The 19815-nt window shown below is 43.2% G+C and overlaps 1 protein-coding gene and 1 long non-coding RNA gene across 2 annotated transcripts in view; one reads left to right on the top strand and one right to left on the bottom strand.

The window, feature by feature from the left end:
* RORA (RAR related orphan receptor A) overlaps positions 1-5108 on the bottom strand; it is a 710090-nt gene extending 704982 nt beyond the window's left edge. Inside the window, exon 1 of the mRNA XM_082733763.1 lies at positions 4873-5108. Within this exon, the coding sequence (XP_082589889.1) occupies positions 4873-5038 (166 nt within the window). The 5' untranslated portion in view covers positions 5039-5108. The remainder of the gene's footprint in view (positions 1-4872) is intronic.
* On the top strand, positions 3827-10370 carry LOC309866235. Its single transcript, XR_014312498.1, has 3 exons — positions 3827-4435; positions 5056-5118; positions 5451-10370. It is a non-coding gene; the product is annotated as an uncharacterized lncRNA (long non-coding RNA).
* The last annotated feature ends 9445 nt before the right edge of the window (positions 10371-19815 follow it).

Here is a 19815-nt window from a genome sequence, read left to right as displayed (position 1 = left end):
CTAATCTAGGATGATTGGTCAGGAATCTCCCTGAGGGAGTGGACGGTGTCTACCTCCAAGTACCTGAACAATGGCTCAAGGAAGACAAAGAGGGTAAGCAGCAGGTTATGTCAAAAGAAGTGAGCTGGGTTTTCTATAAAATTTTAGTCTTTGGCACACAGTGCAGTCATATTATAATTTTTCCCCAGACACCTGAAGTGTCATTATGTATTTTGCTTCTACGAATACATAAGTACAGAAGCACGATTCATTAAGTAGATGGACGATGAGGGCGGAGAGGAGGAGCACTCTCAGAAAAAGTGGCCTACACTGTAAGAAACCATACCACGCAAACAGAATTTTCAGTGACATCCAACTCAAGTCTGCCCTTCCAAAAACACACCACAACTTTCTGGAAGCAAAAATGGGAAAATGTGCATCTTCTTGTCAGAAGTGACAGGAGTGTGGCCCAAGGAGAAGCAGCCATGGGATTGTCTCATGTGCATTCCAAAGGTTAGCTCTGGACAGGGGTCGGTTTGCTTCCAAAAGCAATTCAGCTGTCACGCAAAATCCTCAGAATGTTTCCCCTGGAGGCACAATTACAGCAATGAACATTCTCGAACATCCTTACATCCTGCCTCGGAGCCTGGTGTGGAACTAGCAGTGTGTGCTGCACCCCCGACCGCCAAGACCTCTGCTGTCTTGAAAACACTAGCTGAAGGGTCTCAGCGGAGGCGGATTCCACACAGACTCCGTATTTTAGTTTCGGAAATGGAGGCATTTTATAGAAAAAGCCAAGGCTCTTCATGATGCTAGTAGGTTCTGGAAAATTCCAGCAAGTGACTAACATAAAAAGAGTCTGCTATAAATGTTTTAGCCACTCAGGATTTGACTTCTGGATTAATAATTCAATTCATTTTAAGAAAGAAGGGGTAAGAAACAGAAAAGTTATCATACCTATCACCAAATGCATTTTCTAAAATTATTCCATTTTTTCAGGGTTTAATTATAAAGGTTTTTATGAGCAATTTACCAGAAAATTAAAAGTCCCTTAGTTTAAAAAACAATCATTCCATCCCTCTGGCAAAGGATTTTATCCCAGCCAGCAGCTCTTTCAAACTATGGGGCATCACTTGTTCACTGTGGAGAAACTGAGTTAGAAAAGTAGATCTAGAAAAGGCTATAAACTGCCTGGCAAGAAGGGTACCTACCAGAAAGTGAATCAGCCAAGACAGAAGGGGAGGAGTGGAGGCCAGACACTTTGGTTATGTGGTTCTAGAAGTCCTTCGGGCTACAAATAAACTACAGGCCTTGTTAACTGATTTTCAGTCAATCTAAACTGAGCCTCCAGGGGGTTCAATCTCAACCCAACTGAGCTTTTCAATGTTAATCCCATCTTTTGGTTTCGATTTTTCCCTTAGGTCGGCAGGCCCTAAAAGCCTTCAACTTACACATGGGTGTTCCAAATCAACTGCGTGCCACGCAGCCCTGTAACGATAACTTTAGGAAAGTAAAATATGTAAGCTTCTGGCATGCATAAAATAACGAGATTCTGAAAAAGGGGTTTTAATAACAGTTATGTCACAATGCTTACAGCTCCCTGAAGTCCCTGAAAGCCTTGTTAAATTAAAGATTCGCTGTGGTTTTTTCCGTTTCATTCTTACTTCCCATGTTGCCTCTTGCCTTTCTTTTTTGCCTTCCATTGTGTTGCAGAGATGGTACTGAACAACACCAGCCATCGTTAATACCACCCAGAAAACAGGACAGTTTCATTACAACTGCTAATGTTCCCTGCTAGTTTTAAGGACAGGGGAGGTCCGTCTTTCCGATTACAAAGTCACACATCTGATTCTGGTAGCGCAGGCACTAAGGGGACGCAGCCCATTCACAAGAGGACTCCCAGGAGTTTGGCATTCAACAACAGCTTCAAGTCTACCTAGGTAATGTCTCATGAGGTCACCTCAATGTCATGAGAATCCAGACCACAGTTTCTGGGGACTGCAAACACTGGTTGGCTGGAAGCAAACCCTGCTACCTCTCTGGAAAGCATCTCCCAAATCCAAAAGCTTCCCATTTCACCCAATGCCAAGAACTCCATTCAATCCTCCTTGAGGTTGAAAATGCTAATTATAAGGTGATGATGTTTGCTTTTCCTTTTGAGTTGTGTGCCTTTCTGTTTTAAGTATTAAAAAGGCGTAATCACCTAGTGTGTAGGTTAATTTCTTTCCGATATTGTAATTTATGCAACATTAATACTGGATGCCAGCTCCAATTTTCTTGCTGCTTACACTCTGGGAGCCGACTTGCATATTCTGCCAACTCCATTACATCATCTGAAAACCCAAACATTTCCCATTTTCAAATCACTCTCATCTACCAGGCATACCTACACTTTCTCTCTTTTTCTCCCTAGGTCACACACACAAAGATTGGTATCCCTGAGGAGCAGACACTACATCTGAGGTTAAAGTCTGCAAATGCACATAATTTCTGGAAGCTATTACTACTGCTGTGTTAGCTAAAGGATGCCTCCATCTCTGACCTTCCTTTTTCCATTCAGACTGTTATATAACCTAGTGCCTGCGTGCAGGATGTGAGTTGAGTGTTTGGGCCTTACCTCTTCTCCCTCCCCTTAGTAAATCTCCTGGAGAGATGGATAAGGGGTTGGTTCAAAGGAGAGTGAGCTGAGGAGGATGACCCTCTAGGGGACAAGGGGACAAAGGTCAACAGGTCAGTTGTATAGGGTGCATCCCACCCCTACTTTGTCCCTCTCCCCTTTTTGCTAAGCCTAGGGGGCTAGTGGTACTGAATGCCTCAACGTTATATAATTTGCAAGAACAGCAAGTTACGGATTTGTTAGTTGGTTCTGCAGCCTGCCACCCTGATCTCTTGCAAGAACACCTTCTGGCAAGAATGACACCTGAAGATGCTAATAACAAAGGGGAGGGGTAGGTTACGAGAGAGGGTGGTGACAGCACAAACCACAAATTAGTGTGGCTTCTTATATTCTATTCCCCCCCCCCTTAAAAAAAAAAAACTCAGAAACACATGAAGGGGATTTTCTCCAGTGTTTCTGATTAACCCTGTTACATAACCCGCTCGCATTCCAAATCCACCGTCTCAGGGTCTAAATATACTCTTTGCAGCCAAAAGCTCTCCACACACAAACTCACCGAGCTGGCGGCAGGACCCGGCCCCTGGCCCTGATCCCCCTCCCTTCCTAGCCCTTGCTGCACCCCCCCTCCCGCTGAAACCGCGGTTCCGCGTGTTCACTCCTCGGAAATCGCCTTTAATTAAATGTTTTTCGTGTGTGTCATCCTGATGGCTTTTACTGTACTCGAATTCCGTGAATGGGAAAGCACCCGGACAGGGGGTGTGGCTAAGGGGGGGGGTGAATACTGTAAAACAGCCAGCACATGATCAGCCATATTCCTACCTCCAACTATAACATCGAGAGGAAGGGAGCGGCTCCCGGGCCCCCACTCGCCTCTCTCCAGCCCTCCCCAATCGCCGCCAGAAGCCCAGTGTCAAGAGGAGGGGGCGCGCTGGGCCGGTGCCCAAGCCCGGGCTGGAGATCCTCCTGATCCCCAGCCCTGGGCTGCTCGCGCGAGCCCGCTTCCTCCGGAGTGACAGGCGTGATTTATACATTATTTACAACAGTAATTAAAGCCGTAGCTTCCTCCTGTTCTTTGCAAACTCCAGGCGCAATCAAATAGATAATCCCCCACCTCCAAGAAAAGCCCCCACATCAGGTTCTGACACCTTTCTTAAAAGAGAGAGTGAGCCTTCCTCAATACTCGACTTTAGGAAAATGCAAGGAGGGGGCAATGGAGTCTCCTGCCCACCCCACCCCCCTCCCCGCACAAACGCTCCAAAATGAAGTGTAAAAATCGCTCGGGGGATTGGGGGGGGGGGCATCTCTCGCACTATCCAACCAGCATCCAACTCTCGCTGACCATTCCTAGGTTCTTGCAGAAACGCTTGAACCTCAGAGAGGGAAGGATTCCCAGGGCAGAAATAAGTTTGGGTGCATTTCGAGCTTTCTGTTTCTGCTTGTTTGCTTTTGCAGGCGCTCACTCCGAATGCGCGTGGAGCGCCCCACAGCACCACCGCCCTCCGCGCGCTGGCGCGCACACGCCCCCCGCCAGCCTGGGCGCCCGGCTGCGAACCCCGGGTCTGCAAACTTGAGGATCTCCCCTCGTCGCGCCCGCCAGACAACTTAGCGAGCACCTCACGCGCCCGTACCCCCCTTCCTCCAGCCCTTCCTCCAAATCCCAAGCCCACCGTCGCGTTCCAGAGAAGGTGCCCACGTCGCCCCGAGATCCAGGAGCGCCCCCTCTCCACCCCCGGGGCTTCCCAGGTCGCTCACTCCTCCCGCACCCCCTCAGCTCTGCGGGAGACCGAAAACACACCACGTCTGGGGCAGCCAGGGCCGAAACTGTCAAGAGGAGAAAAGGTAAAGCGGGAGGAGGGTGGCCATAAAGGGATTTTTTTTTCTTCTTAAAAGGACACTGCCGCTTTAAAAGTTTCTTTCCCGGGCCCCCACTCTCCGGTTCTCCGTATTTTGGGGGAGCGTATTTAATTTGGACTACGCTGCTTTCCTCCTCTCTTCGCAGAAAAATCAAAGCCAGGGGGTGAGCCCGCCGGCTGTCAACCCTCCTGCCGCCTCCCCCGCCCCCCTCTCCTCCCGCAACCCGAGAACGGGCTGCAAAAGTTTGCAACATTTCTGGGGGGCGGAGGGGGGAGGGGAAGGGGGCTCTCCGGGCTCGGGGCGCTGCTGCAGGCTCGCGCGCGGCCCCGGACCCCGCGCTCCGGGCGCCCGCTCCCGGCCGGCCCCCGCTCCGCTCCCGGGCTCCCGCCGCCCCCTCCTCAGCCCCTCTCGCAGCCTCCTACCTCTGCTGGTGCTGGAATAGCTCTGTCTGCGCACCGGGGCGGGCGGCTCGCTCTTGCGGGCGGATTCCTGGTTCAGCGGGGTCTCCCTGGCGCCGGCGGCCGCGTCCGCGCCGCTGCTGCCCGGCTCGCTGGCGGCGGGGTCGGGGGCTGCCGGAGCTGACTCCATGTTTTTTCCCAATGTAGAGATCGCTGGAGATGGCGAGCTCCGAGACTCCCTCTATCTTCTGTTTTCAGAGCAACTCTATGGTACCAAAAAAAAAAAAAAAAAAAAAGTGGGGGGGGGGGGAAGAGACCGGGGAGAGCTGGAGGGAGAGAGCAGGCGGCGGCGGCGGGCGAGCGAGAGCGCGAGGGAGCGCGCGGAGTGTGTCTGGGTGGACGTAAGTGTGCGCCCGAGAGGGGTTGGGAGGCGGGTCTGGCCACCGGCAGCGCTAGCGAGAGCTTCTCCAGCCGGCCCCCACACCCACATTCCCCACCCTCCAGACCCCAGACCGAGAGCCACCGACTGGCTGCCAATTTTGGGGCGGGGTGGGGGGTTGGAGGGGAGAGGCTCTCTTGCCCCGATCCTCCCCTTTGCCCAGCCCAGAGACTGAAACGAAGATCAGCGAGATGATCCTGTGCCTACTTCTGAGAATCTCTCGGGAACAGCACTCGTCCCCATCTGCAGCCAGACTGAGAAGAGACAAATGCGATTATCCACGTTGGGGAATCGCAGGTAGCTCCCTGCCAGCCCACCCCAGAACTGAGGAGAAACTAAAAAGGAATTCGACCTGGCCCAACACCCCAAGGAAGGAGGAGGATGGGGGGACGTGGCACTTTTTACTTCGGGATGGGACGCCCAGTGGGTTTCCAGATTGGTTTGATACATCTGTGTCTAAAACAGGTTTTAGGTCTTGAACCGCCAGGGACAGCCAATTTCTGGTGTGGCTGAAAGAGGTGGCTTTCAGCCCCTTCCCTGCTTTCTCTAAGAAGGATCCAGAAACCACTTGGCAGGGCAGTTTCTACTGAAGAAAACTTTGGCCTGTTTGGTTGATGACTATCTAAGCTGGTTGTAATATGGCGTACTGCATCTAGTTCTGTGTGGCTGCTAATTGTCAATTCCCACTGGTAATCTTACTATTAAACCTGCAGTCTCATCCATAAAAGATATACTGGAGAGGCATTAATAATGTCTCGTTGATAAAGTTCAGATAATTAACAGCTCTTAATAATTCACATCATTGTAGACATCATTCTGCACCTCCCTTCCATTGAAACACACCCATCACATAGTAGGTGTTTAATAATATCAAAGGAAAGTAGAGAATTGTATCAATATTACCTTGACCCCAAACTCCAATATGAAGGGACAATACAAACTGAATGAGTAGAAAACATTCAGGTGGTATTAGCCTGACTTCTCTGTCTCAATGCTCAATTGACCAATTCTTTCTGACTGCCCAAATACTGATGAAATCAGTACATTTTTAACATACACCCCCACCTTTCTTTCAGAAAGCTCACAAAGTTTGACAAGAAAAAATATTATTATATACCAGAAGGTGGCATAAATATGTGTATTTAGGGGGTTGGGATGGGAGAAAGAAGTAGGGAATATTTTCCTTTTTCTACCTTCCTAGTTTGGAAAAAGGCTTTTTAAAAATGGGGGGGGGGGGCTTGTTAGATAATTCCTTAAGATGAACCTCTATGTGCCAAACTTCACACATGATTTGTGTTACTGTTACTGATATTGGTGTGATTTCAAATACACAACGCTCTTTGCCATGGTCTGTGTGTTAAATCAGCAAAACCTGTGGTCCACTCTTCCGAGTGATGTAAATGAGATGTGAACGGTTCTGATACCTTAATCCAGTCTGCAAGGTTCCCTGGCTTTAGCCTGTCTGTTGGCGCCTACAAACAATGACCCGATTGTCTCCTCCATCCCAAATCAGATGTGTGGGTTGCCCCATACATCAAAGCACAAGATTTCCAGAACAGCCTTCACACCATTTACAATTGGTTAGCCTGTTAATAATGTTCTTGATGTAATTGACCTAGCTTGTCACTCTTGACTTTTCTAAGTAAACAAATATATCAAAGTGCACAGTTTCATAAATAAGCGAGGGCCTCTGGAGAAGTGAATATCTTAAAATATATCCACTGCTCCATATTTATTTTAAAATATTTTAAACAATTTTTCATATTAAATTTCACCAATAATTCTATTTGGGATACAAGTGGCTCAAAACATATCCCTGGCTCCTTTTTAGGTACCAGTAGCAACTCATTAACATTTTTCTGGTTAAGTCTATTCCCCTGAGCCTTCAACTGGTTCCTTTCCTATTCTCCTTTGACTAAGCTAGTATTGGTTCACCCTGGAAAGACCTTCCTGAAAATGGCCCTAGTGACCTTAGTCAATTAAGACAGAATCCATATTCCCTTCAGCGGCAAATTCCAGCTCCAAAAAGCCATTCCTCCTAACTCTCTAAAACAATTACTGCTTCTGCAATTTAAAACAATTGGGACCGAAAGTGCTTTCCCCAAGGGAAAAATAAAAGTGAGTTAGATACATTCCTTGACTGTCAATCATTGTTACTAAAGTATAAATTACCGGGATTGGGGAAGCATTTGAAACCTGGAAAGCACAGTGATTAGGTTTATATATTTTCCTTCCCTCATGCCCCTTGTCTGCTTACTAATTAAGGCTTTCCAACTTTTCAAATATTTGGAAAGATGGAAGCCTTCCTTAGTCTCTGCTCGTTGACAAAGGGCAATAATGTTTGCTTAAAAATGGTTATTTTACTTTGAACTACTGAGTTCTCTGACAGGTGATGGCTTAGAAAATCTATACTTTGTAGAAGAGATAAGCCTAAAGCCATTTTTTGCAGACTGTTCTCTCCCTTCCCAAATTCTCCAGGACTCTCCCTACCTCTTTATCAATCCCAGGCTTCCCTCTTGATAACACTAGTTTGTTTTCTCTTATTCCGACCTAATTCCTGGGAACCTCCAAGTGAGCTTTGACTCCTCTCTCTCACCACTGGCCCTAGCTCTCTACATCTTCACATACTTGCCAAGTGCTTTAAATTCTACCTCTGTGACCTGTGCCCTTCCTTTCCATAGCCACCACTCCAGTTCCAGACATTGTTCACTTACACCATTACAGTAACCTTCCAAATAACTGGCCTTTAGTCTTATAACCATTCTAATCCATCCCAAATAACACTGCCAAGTTAATTACCCTGAACTACAGTTCTCATTTCCCACCATGTCACTCCCCTGCTTACAAGACTTTAATGGCTCCCCATTGCCTATCCAATTAACTACTAACTAGTCAACACGGTATTCCAGGCTCTACTTCGCTTATCTCTGCACTCTTGCACCAGGGATGGCAAATCGATCTCCTCTCATGAAGGAACTCCAGAGGTTGGTTGGAAAGGTGTGGGCTGTGATTAATTAATGCCATCTCCCATGGGTGGAGGATTGGGACTGTGACATTCATGCAGAGTTTGCCAAACTGCCTTACATCCTTACATAATCCCTGCAATCCCTGTGTAATCCTCAGACCAAGCCACGTGCTGCTTCCTACGCTTCCTCCTGCTTGTAGTGCGGGAGACGGGGACAGGTGCCTCTTTTCCCCAAATGCTCTTCTTGCCTCCTCTGTCTGCTTAAACCCTACCTATCAAGGTCCATTCTGAAAGGCAACTCTTCTGTGGAACCTTCTCTGATTTACCCCAAACCAAATATTTGAGCTTCATACTGTTGACCCTTGAACAACACAAGGCTTAGGGGCACTGACCCACCGCAGTCAAAAATCCACGTATAACTTTTGACTCCCCCAAAACATCACTAAGAGCCTACTGTTCACTGGAAGCCTTACTGATGACATAAAAGGTCAATTCACATTTAATTTGTCTATGTTTCATATGTGGTGTTCTTGAGAGTAAAGTATGCTAGAGAAAAGAAAATGTTATAAAAAAAAATCATGAGGAAGAGAAAATACATTTAGAGTACTGTACTATATTTATTAAAAGAAAAAAAGAAAGAAAGAAAATCCACAGATAAGTGGCCCCGTGCTGTTGAAATCTGTGTTGGGCAAGGGTCAGCTGTACTTTGCACCCCTCCTCTTAAGGCACTTGGCACACTTTATCTACTTTGTGCTGTTCTTGGTTGAACATTTGCCTTACTCTTCCTGGTAAAAGATATGTTCCCTGAAAATAGGGACTCTGCCCTTGCACATAGTAGGCATTCATTAGAATTAGTGGATTTGGGGATTGATAAACTAATCATAATGTAGCATGTCCACACAGTGCTCCATTACACAACAAGAATGAAAACCTAAGCATTTCAACTTTCAATCACTTGAAATAAGCATTTCCTTCCTGGATAAAAGATTAGTTGACATGTATGGGCTGTTAAATTTTATATATGCAAAAAACTTGACAGTTATTTTCTTTGCATTTCATGGAGAGGGAGAGCAGGAAAATTATGGAAATATGTAGTAGAATATCCTTGGGAGAGGGGAGCTTTCTACAACATGCCTAAGAACAAAGAAGATAGAAAATTAAAACCGAGTCCCAGACAACAAGTTTCTTTTCTTTCAAAAAAGCATCAAGAAGCTGAAGCTGAACTCTTCGGGAAATAGACAAAACTCATATGAAAAAGCAGCACTGCTTTTGGTATGGGAGGGGCTCTGTCCTGCTGCAAGGTTTGGAGGTTCAGAGGCTGGCCAGCCTACTGTTCAAATAACAGAAGGAAGCCTGTAAGCCTGAGGTCCTCACAGGTGGGAACAGGAGAGCCAGGTTCGCCAGATGCTAGGAAATAATTAAGAAGATTCACTGTGGCTAATCCCCTGCAACTCTCTTCCCATTCTGTGAAAGAGAGAACTCAGATGCAGAGGACTACCTTGCTCCAGACCACCCAGTTAATCAGTGGCCTGACCTGATAGCCTCAAAGCGGGAATTCCAGACCCAGCCCTGCCACTGAGGAGCGGTGGGTGGACAGTAAGTCATAATCCTTTCTAGGTCCATTTCCTCATCTCCAGATGAGGGTTGTTAGGAAGATAGATGAGATGGTCCTTCCAGAATGTTTGCCACTCAAATTTTTGCTATTATTCTTAGTCATCTTATAGGATTTAATGAAATACTGTATAAAACTGCCCTGTCCATTATGGTAACCACTAGCTATGGGTGGCTGTTGAGTACTTGAAATGTGGCTAATCCAAGTTGAAATATATGATATATATTAAAACCCATATAGATTTCAGAGACAGTATACAAAAATGTAGTGTCTCATTAGTAATTTTATATTGATTGCATGTTGAAATGACAGTAGTTTGCATCTATCAGGTTAAATAAAATATTCTGTTCAAATTAATTTCATCTCAATTTAACTTAAAAAACAATCTGGCTCCTGGGGACACCTTGGTCATTCAGTCGATAACGTCTGCCTTTGGCTCAGGTCATGGTCCCAGGATCTTGAGATCGAGCCCCGCATCGGGCTCCTTTTTCAGTGGAGAGCCTACTTCTCCTGCCAACTGCTCCCTCTGCTTGCTCTCTCTCTCTGACAAATAAATTTTTTTTTAAGATTTTATTTGTCTATTTGACAGACAGAGATCACAAGTAGTCAGAGAGGCAGACAGAGAGAGAGGAAGGGAAGCAGGCTCCCCGCTGAGCAGAAAGCCCGATGCGGGACTTGATTCCAGGACCCCAAGATCATGACCTGAGCTGAAGGCAGAGGTTTTAACCCACTGAGCCACCCAGGTACCCCACAAATAAATTTTTTTTAAAAATCTGACTACTGAAAATATAAAATTCATATGTGCTTTATACATCTATCAGATAGTGCTAATAAGGAACATATATTACACATAGAAGGTATATGATTATTTAATTAAAGTAATAATAGTGTTCAACTGGGGTACCACTGGGTCAAGAGTTACATTACGTCTATCTTGGCATTTTACAAAATCTTCATTGAGCTCCTATTACTCTATAGGGAAAACAGAGACAGATTATGTCTTACAGAGAAGGTAAGAAGTATACGCCAAAACTAAGTGGCATTCAGTGATGAGGCTACAACAGCCCTAGAGACGAGCATCTAAGTTGCTAAGTCTTGCTCAGGGAATGGAACACAAGGGACCCTGCCCTGGGCATCTACCATTCCCTTTGTTAGCTTCTGAGCTAACAGACTGGGTGTGGAGACTTCAATAAGAGGAAAGCATGTGACAGCCTAGTGTTTGCAACCGGAAACACGTAAGCTTTACCTGGGTGAAGTGGAGGTGATGTGCTGGGTTCGTTGTCCTTGGTAGAACCATCATAATCATACTGATTCTGAGTTCTCAAATATTTTTGGCTGGTTTTAAAAAACACAAGGGTAAAAAAGGCTAGATTGTAAGCTCCTTGAAGGCAGGGACCTTGTCTCACTTGTTCACCTGGGCAAGCCCTGTGTCCAACACATGATGAATGTGATTTTTGACAACTGAGTGAATGGATAAGGTATGGTTTAAAAAAAAAAAAAAGGAAACTGAATACATCAACAAATAAAGGAATATAATTTATTGAGTACCTGTGGATTCTAGATACTTTCTCTCCTCTCATAATTATTTTATAGATTAGATTCTTCCACATTGCCATGAAACAACTTATTTCTTTAAAGTTCCATCTTCCCATCTCTAGAATGGACACGATAGCCTTTGTATTTTTTTTTAAATTATTTATTTGACAGAGAGACATCACAAGTAGGCAGAGAGGCAGGCAGAGAGAGAGAGGAGGAAGCAGGCTCCCTGCTGAGCAGAGCCCAATGCGGGACTCGATCCCAGGACCCTGAGATCGTGACCCGAGCCAAAGGCAGCGGCTTAACCCACTGAGCCACCCAGGCGCCCTAGCCTTTGTATTTTTAACTACTTATCTCGTAGGAGAATTGATGAAGGTCAGATAACATAGACAAAAGTGATTTGGAAATTCTTAGAGGAGTCTTCCTGATAGAATCATATTTGTGTTGTCCAATATGATTGCCACTAGCCACATACGGCTATAAACACTTGATACACAGCTAATGTGATTTTAAAAACTGGATTTCTTCACTTTAATGTAGACTTGATCTTTCCGGAGCAGTTTTAGGTTCAGCAAAATTGAACAGGAAGTATAGAGATTTCCCATAAACTTCCTGCCCCTATACATTCACTGTCCCCCTCCATAGTGGTACATTTTTTACAACTCAAGAACTTATATTGACACACCCAAAGTCCATAGTTTACATTAAGCTTCACTCTTGGTGTTGTACATCCTTTGGGTTTTGAGAAATGTATGATGATTTATACCTGCCATTACAGTAGTAAACAGAGGAGTTTCACTGCCCTGAAAATACTGTGTTCCTCTTTTTCATCCCTCTCTCTCCCTGACCCCTAGAAACCACTGATTTTTTTTTCCTTAAAGATTTTATTTATTTATTTATTTATTTGAGAGAGAGAGAGAGAGAGAGCACGAGGGTCAGGCAGAGGGAGAGGGACACAGGGCTCAGTCCTGGGACTCCAGGATCATGACCTGAGCCAAAGGCAGACATTTAACTGATTGAGCCACCCAGGCACCCTGTAACCATGGTTCTGTCTCCATAGTTCATTAAACTGTCTCCATAGTTCAGCTTTTTCCAGAACATCACACAGAATATGGTCTTTTCAGGTGGCCTTCTTTCACTTAGTATTTAATATGCATGTAAATTTCTTCCTAGTCATTTTATAACTTAATAGCTGATTACTTTTTAGCACAAAATAATATTCCATTGTCTGGATATACTACAGTTTATCTATTTACCAACTGAAGGGCATCTTGGTTGTTTTCAGGTTTCAGCAATTTGAATAAAGCTGCTATAAAAACACCCATGTGCAGGTTTTTATGTGGACACAATCTTCCAACTCCTTTGGGTAAATACCAAGGAGCCTGATTGCTAGATTATAAAGTGAGAGTAGGTTGAATTCCTTTAAGAGATTAACAAACGCCCTCCCAAAGAGGCTGCACCATTTTGCATTCCCACCAGCAGTGAATGAGGGTTCTCATTGCTCCACATCCTCACCAGCATTTGGTAATGTTGGTGTTTTGAATTTTGGCCATTCCAGCAGGCATATAGTAGTAATCATTGTTGTTTTAACATGCATTTTCCTAATGACATATGATATGGAGCACTTTTACATATGCTTATTTTCCATCTGTATATCTTCTTTGGTGAGGTGTCTGTTCAGGTCTTTTGCCCATTTTTAAATTGGGTTTTTTTATTTTCTGATTGTGGAATTTGAAGTGTTATTTTTATATTTTGGATAACAGTTCTTTATCACATATGTCTTTTGTCAATATTTTCTTCCATTCTGTGGCTTGTCTTCTCATTTTCTTGATACTGTCTTTGTTGAGCAGAAATGTTTCATTTTAATCATGTCCAGCTTATCAGTTATTTATTTCATGGTTCATGCCTGTGATGTATCTAAAAAGTCATCGCCATGTTGAAAGCCATCTAGATTTCTCTTGTTTTCTTTTAGGAGTTTGATAGTTTTGTGTTATACACTTAAGCATATGATCCATTTTGAGTTAATTTTTGTGAAAGGTTGTATGGTCTATGTCTAGGTTCATTTTTTTTCCATGTAAATGTCCAGTTGTTCCAGCACCATTTATTGAAAAGACTATCTTCTCCCTATTGTATTGCCTTTGCTCCTTTGTTAACAATCAGTTGACTATATTTATGTGGGTTTATTTCTGGGCTCTCTATTTTGTTCCATTGATCTATTTGTCTACTCCTTTGCCAATACCACCCTTTCCTGATTACTATAGTTTGGAACTGGATTTTTAATTTTACTTAAGATCAATTAACCTAAATAGCCACATGTAGCTAACAGTTATCATATTGATGGTATCAGCTTTTCATTTCGAGTTTTAATCTTTTGAACTTCCAAGACACCCTCATATGAATATTCACTCATAGATTGGATTTGATTCTATAAAAATTTATTTTGCACCTGCTAGGAAAATGCTGTAAGAGATTCTAAGATGAATCAGATGAATTGTACATCCTCTATGAGGAGCTAAGACAAGTCCATCAGTATCTATACTTTAGATATTAAGTGTTGAATGCCTTAGGACACATTAAGATAAAGTCCTAGAACTTCAGAAGAAAGAAGCAGTATTGGAGAAATCAAGGAAAGCTTTTTGAAAAGAAGGTATTTCATGGGTTGTTTCAGGACTAAAGATACACATTTGGGAAGTGGTTATGGGTTATGGTTATGGTTAAGATGTGATTCTTGTGATTCTTGTGAATCCTTGTGATTCTGATGCACCCTCAATTTGAGGACCACTGTCCTAAATTCAAGCCCACCTGAATTATAAATGTACAGAGATAAACAAGTATAAATCCTAAAGGAGGGCTCTTATGAGAGAAGAGACCCATGCCCCTGTGTGCCTAACTTGGCCTATAACTAAAGCACAACGACAAGTTTCCCAGCCCCAAGTAAGGAATCTTACCACAACTAAGCTATGCCTGTCTCAATATTTGGGTGGTAGTTACATAGAGACTGTTTTTCTGTTCTTTCCCAAAAAAATTGGATAAAGCTAAAATTTAAAAATTAAAAATAAGAAAAAAGAAAAAGTAAAATTAAAAAAAAAATGCTGTTGAACTAGCCTGGGGCACTGATGATTCAGAATGCCTGTTTCTGCCCTGGTGAAGATAGATATTTAGATGGAAGGCCTGTGTGAAACTGAGTAAGAAGTCAGCAGGAAATATTTTCTGCTTAACAGATCAGAGGGGTGACAAAGACAGTAGCACTGTTCCAAAAAGCTACATCATAGTAGATATTATGGGTCAAACTTTCCTTTAGAAATAGTTCTGAATTGTCCCTCTCTCTCATGCCAGAATAAAAGTAGTTGGCCCCAAAATGTAGTTGGACTTCTCACTAAATAATTTTTTTTCTATTTTAGGTATCTTAGTTACCTTTTATACAAAACTGCTGCATAACAAACCATCCCAAAATTCAGTGGTGTACAGCAACAAACATTTGTTTCCAATTTTTATGTCTGTAAGCAAACTAGGGTTCAGCTGGCCTTGGCTCCAGGTAGCTGACTGGATTTGGGTCAGCTCTTTGCATCTCCCATTCTTCTTGGGACAGTAGTTGACAGAGGCCTGCTCTGTTCATGGCCAAAGGCAGGTAGGTATACAAGAGAGCAAGCTCCTGAACCAAGTACATTTCAAGCCTTTGTGCATACCACATGTGCTAACATCCCATTGGCCAAAACAAGTCACGTGACCACATCCAAAGTCAAGGCATGGGGAAGTACCCTTGCCCCTGGAGAGAATAGCTCAAGGATGTGAATGTGTAGCACTAATAAAGCAGAGTGAATAATTGAGGCCAATAATACAGTAATCAGGGATGGCTTATCATAGATCAGAGGTTCTCAAGCTTGGCTGCACATTGTAATCACACCGTACAGATGCCTGAGTCCCACCCCTAGAGATTCTGGTTTAATTGGTTTGGGGTAGAGCCCAGGCTGGGAATAGAAAAGGCTCTCCAGGTGATTATAATGAGCCTCCAAGTCTGAGAACTACTGGTGTTAAACCAAATGCTATTGATTAAATTAAAAAAATTGACCACTTCTTTGGGGAGGTCCTTTTCCTATTCATTTTGGGAACTCCCTATCTTTTAAGACCTTTTAGAGTTAAAACACATTACTGTGTCAGATGCGATTTCTGTTCCCTCCAGTGAACAGCCTCAGGTCAAATTCATAAAAAGGTATCATCAGAGATTTTTGTAGTGTTGAAAACTAATGAATTGCTGGCAATTCTGTTTGTTACTTATCTATCATTAAAGTGAAAACACTGGTGTATGTGCTAATTGCAAAATGTCTACATTTCTGGAGAACCTGTGTATAGCGGTATAGAATTCTGCTGTGTATTAGAAGTTAGAATCTACTGTCTCAACAACACCTAAGACACTTGCAAAGGTAATGCAAACATTTATTTTGCTTTTCATTTATTTTCATATTTTCCATATGGATGTACATTGAGAGAGAGTTCCTATTTTTGTATGTGTGCCTTCTGGCACTCGAAGTTCTGTAAATACATAGCAGTTATAAAGGACCTTATAAAGGTCCTTGTAAAGATGTGTTCTAGGGGATTTGTTTTCTGTCATACATTCTAGAAAAAGGATATCTGAGGCTAATTAAAGTCAGCAGACCTCGTCTTTTGTACACTATGTTTCTTCCCAGCATAGTGTCTTCCACTTAAGGGTCAGAGATTTTTAAAAATGTTTATTTATTTATTTATTTATTTGAGAGAGCGTGTATGCACACCTGAGGGGTGCGGGGGACAGGTGAGGCAGTGAGAATCTTTAGCAGACTCCCCTCTGGGCGCAGAGCCTAAAGCAGGGCTTCATCTCACTGCTCTGAGTCCTGAGATCACAAGCTGAGCCGAAATCAAGAGTAGGTTGCTCAACCGACTGCACCACCCTGGCACCCCCACCTTAACATATTTTTAATTTTAAAACTCTCATTTCATTTATTGCATCGCTAATTTTATTTCACAGTATTCAGTATGGGATCTTTCTGAATCTCTTTATGACATTGTGAAAACAAAACTATTGCATTACAAACCCCTTTCTGATTTTTTTTTCCTTATAAGGAAAATACTATTTTAAGGACCAAACTATGTTTTAGAAAAACCCTTCATTTCTTTTAGGGATCTTCCAGATATAGTGATTAAGTAAAACATCCTCTCATAATTTTTTCTATAAGTTGTCTGGCTCAGAGAGAGCTCACTTGTTGGAAGAAAAACAAAGATAAATCTTCAGTTTGCTTGCTGACTGTCAGGATGCTTGAGATTTTGAATAATCAATCAAATTATTAATTTGGGGGTGAAGTTCGATAATACTATAAATGCAGATTTTAGGGGCAACACTGTGTAGAAGGACAAAAATGTCAGTGTGGGAAAAAGAAAAAAAGATACATTCCCCCTGCAGATGAGTCACTGGGAACATATTGGATACATTTATCAGAGTAGGAAGCACCATTGAGTCAATAACATTTCAGTTTGACACTTACTTCACATCCAAAAGTTAGATCTACAAATATTTTCTTCCCAGGGACATGTTGTCATAATAAAGAAAATAAAGCCTTGGGTCTACACAGCTGTTACTCTTAACATTTATTCCATGATGATATGATGAAAAAGGAAGCATCATCGTGCAGGAACCACTGTCTCATTGCAAGGGTGGAAGGCGGACGTCAGAACAGCTGCCAAAAAGCTGTGTGACTTTGTAGAGGTTGCTTATCCTCTCTGGGTTTCAGTTTTCTCGTCTGATAACTATATCACTTCCAAGGTTCCTCTGCAATTCCATTAAAGTGCCTAAAGGATACTTGGCACAATGGGGCAACTGGGTGGCTCAGTTGGCAGAACGTTTGACTCTTGATCTTGGCTCACTTTTTGATCTCAGGATTGTGGGTTTGAGTCCCGCATTGGGTGCCATGCTGGGCATGGAGACTACTTTAAAAACTACTTTGTAGTTGGTACTACAAAGGACATGGTGTTGTAGGGAACTATGTTATATGACATGGATAAAAAGCAGATGTCCAATAGGGAAGATGTATGGTGGCATGTTCTGTTGCTGAAGAAGTTCACTAAGCAGCGGAATAACACTGTGGAAAACAAGAAGGGCCTTAACGGTCGTGAGGAAACTAGAGAGGTCAGTGAAGACTTGGCCAGAGTCACTCGGAGAGTTGGCAGTGGAATGAAAGAAGGACCCGGGACTCCCAGCTCCCCATTTAGTGCCCTTCCTCTGCCCCAGGCTGCTTCATTGGACCAAGTTTAGCAGCCCGGAACTTTACTGGCAGCTCTCCTCATTTGGCTGACAGAAAGTTCACTTTAAAGTGCTATTTGTTTTAGTGTAAGCAAAAGGATCTTTGGGGACAAATCTAGCCTTTAGATTGGGGGACAACATGATCCCAATGAATGTGGCCTCGAGTGTGGTCAAATTTTTACATTTTTTGTCAGCCATGCCTTAACCACATGATTCTGCAAGGTCAGCAATCAGCCTCAGTCTTAACTGAATGATCAGGCTGGATTTAACTGAATTTGGACTTGGCGCATTAAGGTAAATAGTGCCACAATTCAATTTTGGGAGTGTCCTGGAGGAGATACAGTTAAGATTTCGAAACTTTGCATGCTACTGGTCTATGGCTTTTGGGAAAAAATCAACACGTCTTGAACTATGTAAGGAGTGTTACTTTGTCACAGGACGAGGAACTGGATAATGGAGTCTCTGCTTTCCAAAGAAGCACAGCCCAGGTTAGTAAGGGGTTTGACCAAAGCTCCATAGTTAACCTTCAGCAAATATAAGCTCTCAACCTCAGTCTAATTCCAGTGCCCATGTTCTCTCTATGACTTTCTTTCTATTCACTTTCTACTGCAAACAATAATAAAATAGAAAACAAAAATGAAACTTAAATGTCAGGCTAGGGAAATGAGAAAGAAAAGAGGGGGAAAGGGATGGGTTAGTAGAAATAAACAAGAACTGAGAAATTTGGATTCATATCCCAGGTCTTTCTTTTAGGTCATCATCCCATTCTCCTCATCAGCACATATTAGATATTATTATACGACTACCAGCTACCGACCATGTGCTCTTCAAATGCTTTAAACATACTTCCTGCACCGTACACTATTTCCTACAACAATGCAATGAGCAGCTACAACCCATGTTCTGGTTAAGGAAACCGACGCACGGAGAGAGGATGAGTAACATGGCCAAGATCGTGCAACTTACGATGATGGCAGAGCTGATACCCGCACAACCCTTCCCCACCCGCCCACCCCAGTTTCTGACTGACACCAAATCTACCCTTCACTGCCCAGCTCACCTGCTAGAACTGTTCAAAGTCCTTGAACACTTTCCCTTCTTTGGACATCAGCTTCTGCATCAATCCAACAAGGAGGGTAGACCAGATGACTCACAGAGTCCTTTCCAAATCTAACATTTGCTGAAGAAAATGCATACTTAGAAAGAAGCTAGAATAAGAAGGGAAAGGAGAGGAAGAGGAGTTCTTCAGTTTCATTATTTCTGAAATAATAGTCTCAGTAACCACAAAGTCCCTTTCTATCCTTGTAGGCAGTGATTCTACGGAAAGTTTAAGCCTCTCTCCTCTCCAGCATATCTTCCCCTGAACTCTAACATTTTACAGTCTGATTTAAGGCATGTAAGACTAACATGAAACTGACTTTTATAGACGGGAGTATATTGAATGTATACATGCCATCAAACCCTCAGTAGGCGGTCATTCATTTCTTCACACAATTAGGAGACCATTCCCTCTACCAATAAAAATTATGTGTGTGTGTGTGTGTGTGTGTATGTGTGTGTGTGTGTATAAAATAAAAAGCAAAAGTAATATTCATTACCACTTACTGTGGACCAAGCATGTTGCTAGGTACTAGGGATAAAGATGTGATAGCCTAGAGTTTCAGTTCAAGAAAAGAGCAGAAGGAGTAGGTGGTGGAAAGGGTGTGGGGTGAAATGAGATATGCATTGTATTAGTTTGTCCCATCCATCAGAAGCATCATCTGTCAACAAGTCAAATTATGAAAAGAATGGGAGTTAAGAAGCTCAGATCATGAGTTCAGATGGCTAGCTCTGTTATCTGTTGCCAATCTTTCTCCATAGACTTATCAAGTTATGTTTCATTTCAAGGAACAGAAAACTGAAATCAAAATGGCTTAAACAAAAAGAAGAATTTGTTATAATACAGGAGGTCCTATGATAGGATGGTATTGCCTGATCCCACCCCTCAATGATATCAACAAGGGCCTTTTCATCTTCCTACTCTACATTCTCTGAATGTCAGCCTGAGCCTTGTGCTTCCTTCCTCATGGTGATAAGATGGCTGCTGCTGCCCTTGGTATCACATCCAGCAGGAGAAGTCCATCTCGTCTGTGTGCTGTTTTGTT

The sequence above is a fragment of the Mustela nivalis genome (genome assembly GCF_964662115.1).
Source record: "Mustela nivalis genome assembly, chromosome: 6".
In the NCBI taxonomy this organism is placed as follows: Eukaryota; Metazoa; Chordata; class Mammalia; order Carnivora; family Mustelidae; genus Mustela; species Mustela nivalis.
Note: the sequence above shows the minus strand (reverse complement) of the source record. Positions and strands in the feature narration are given on the sequence as shown.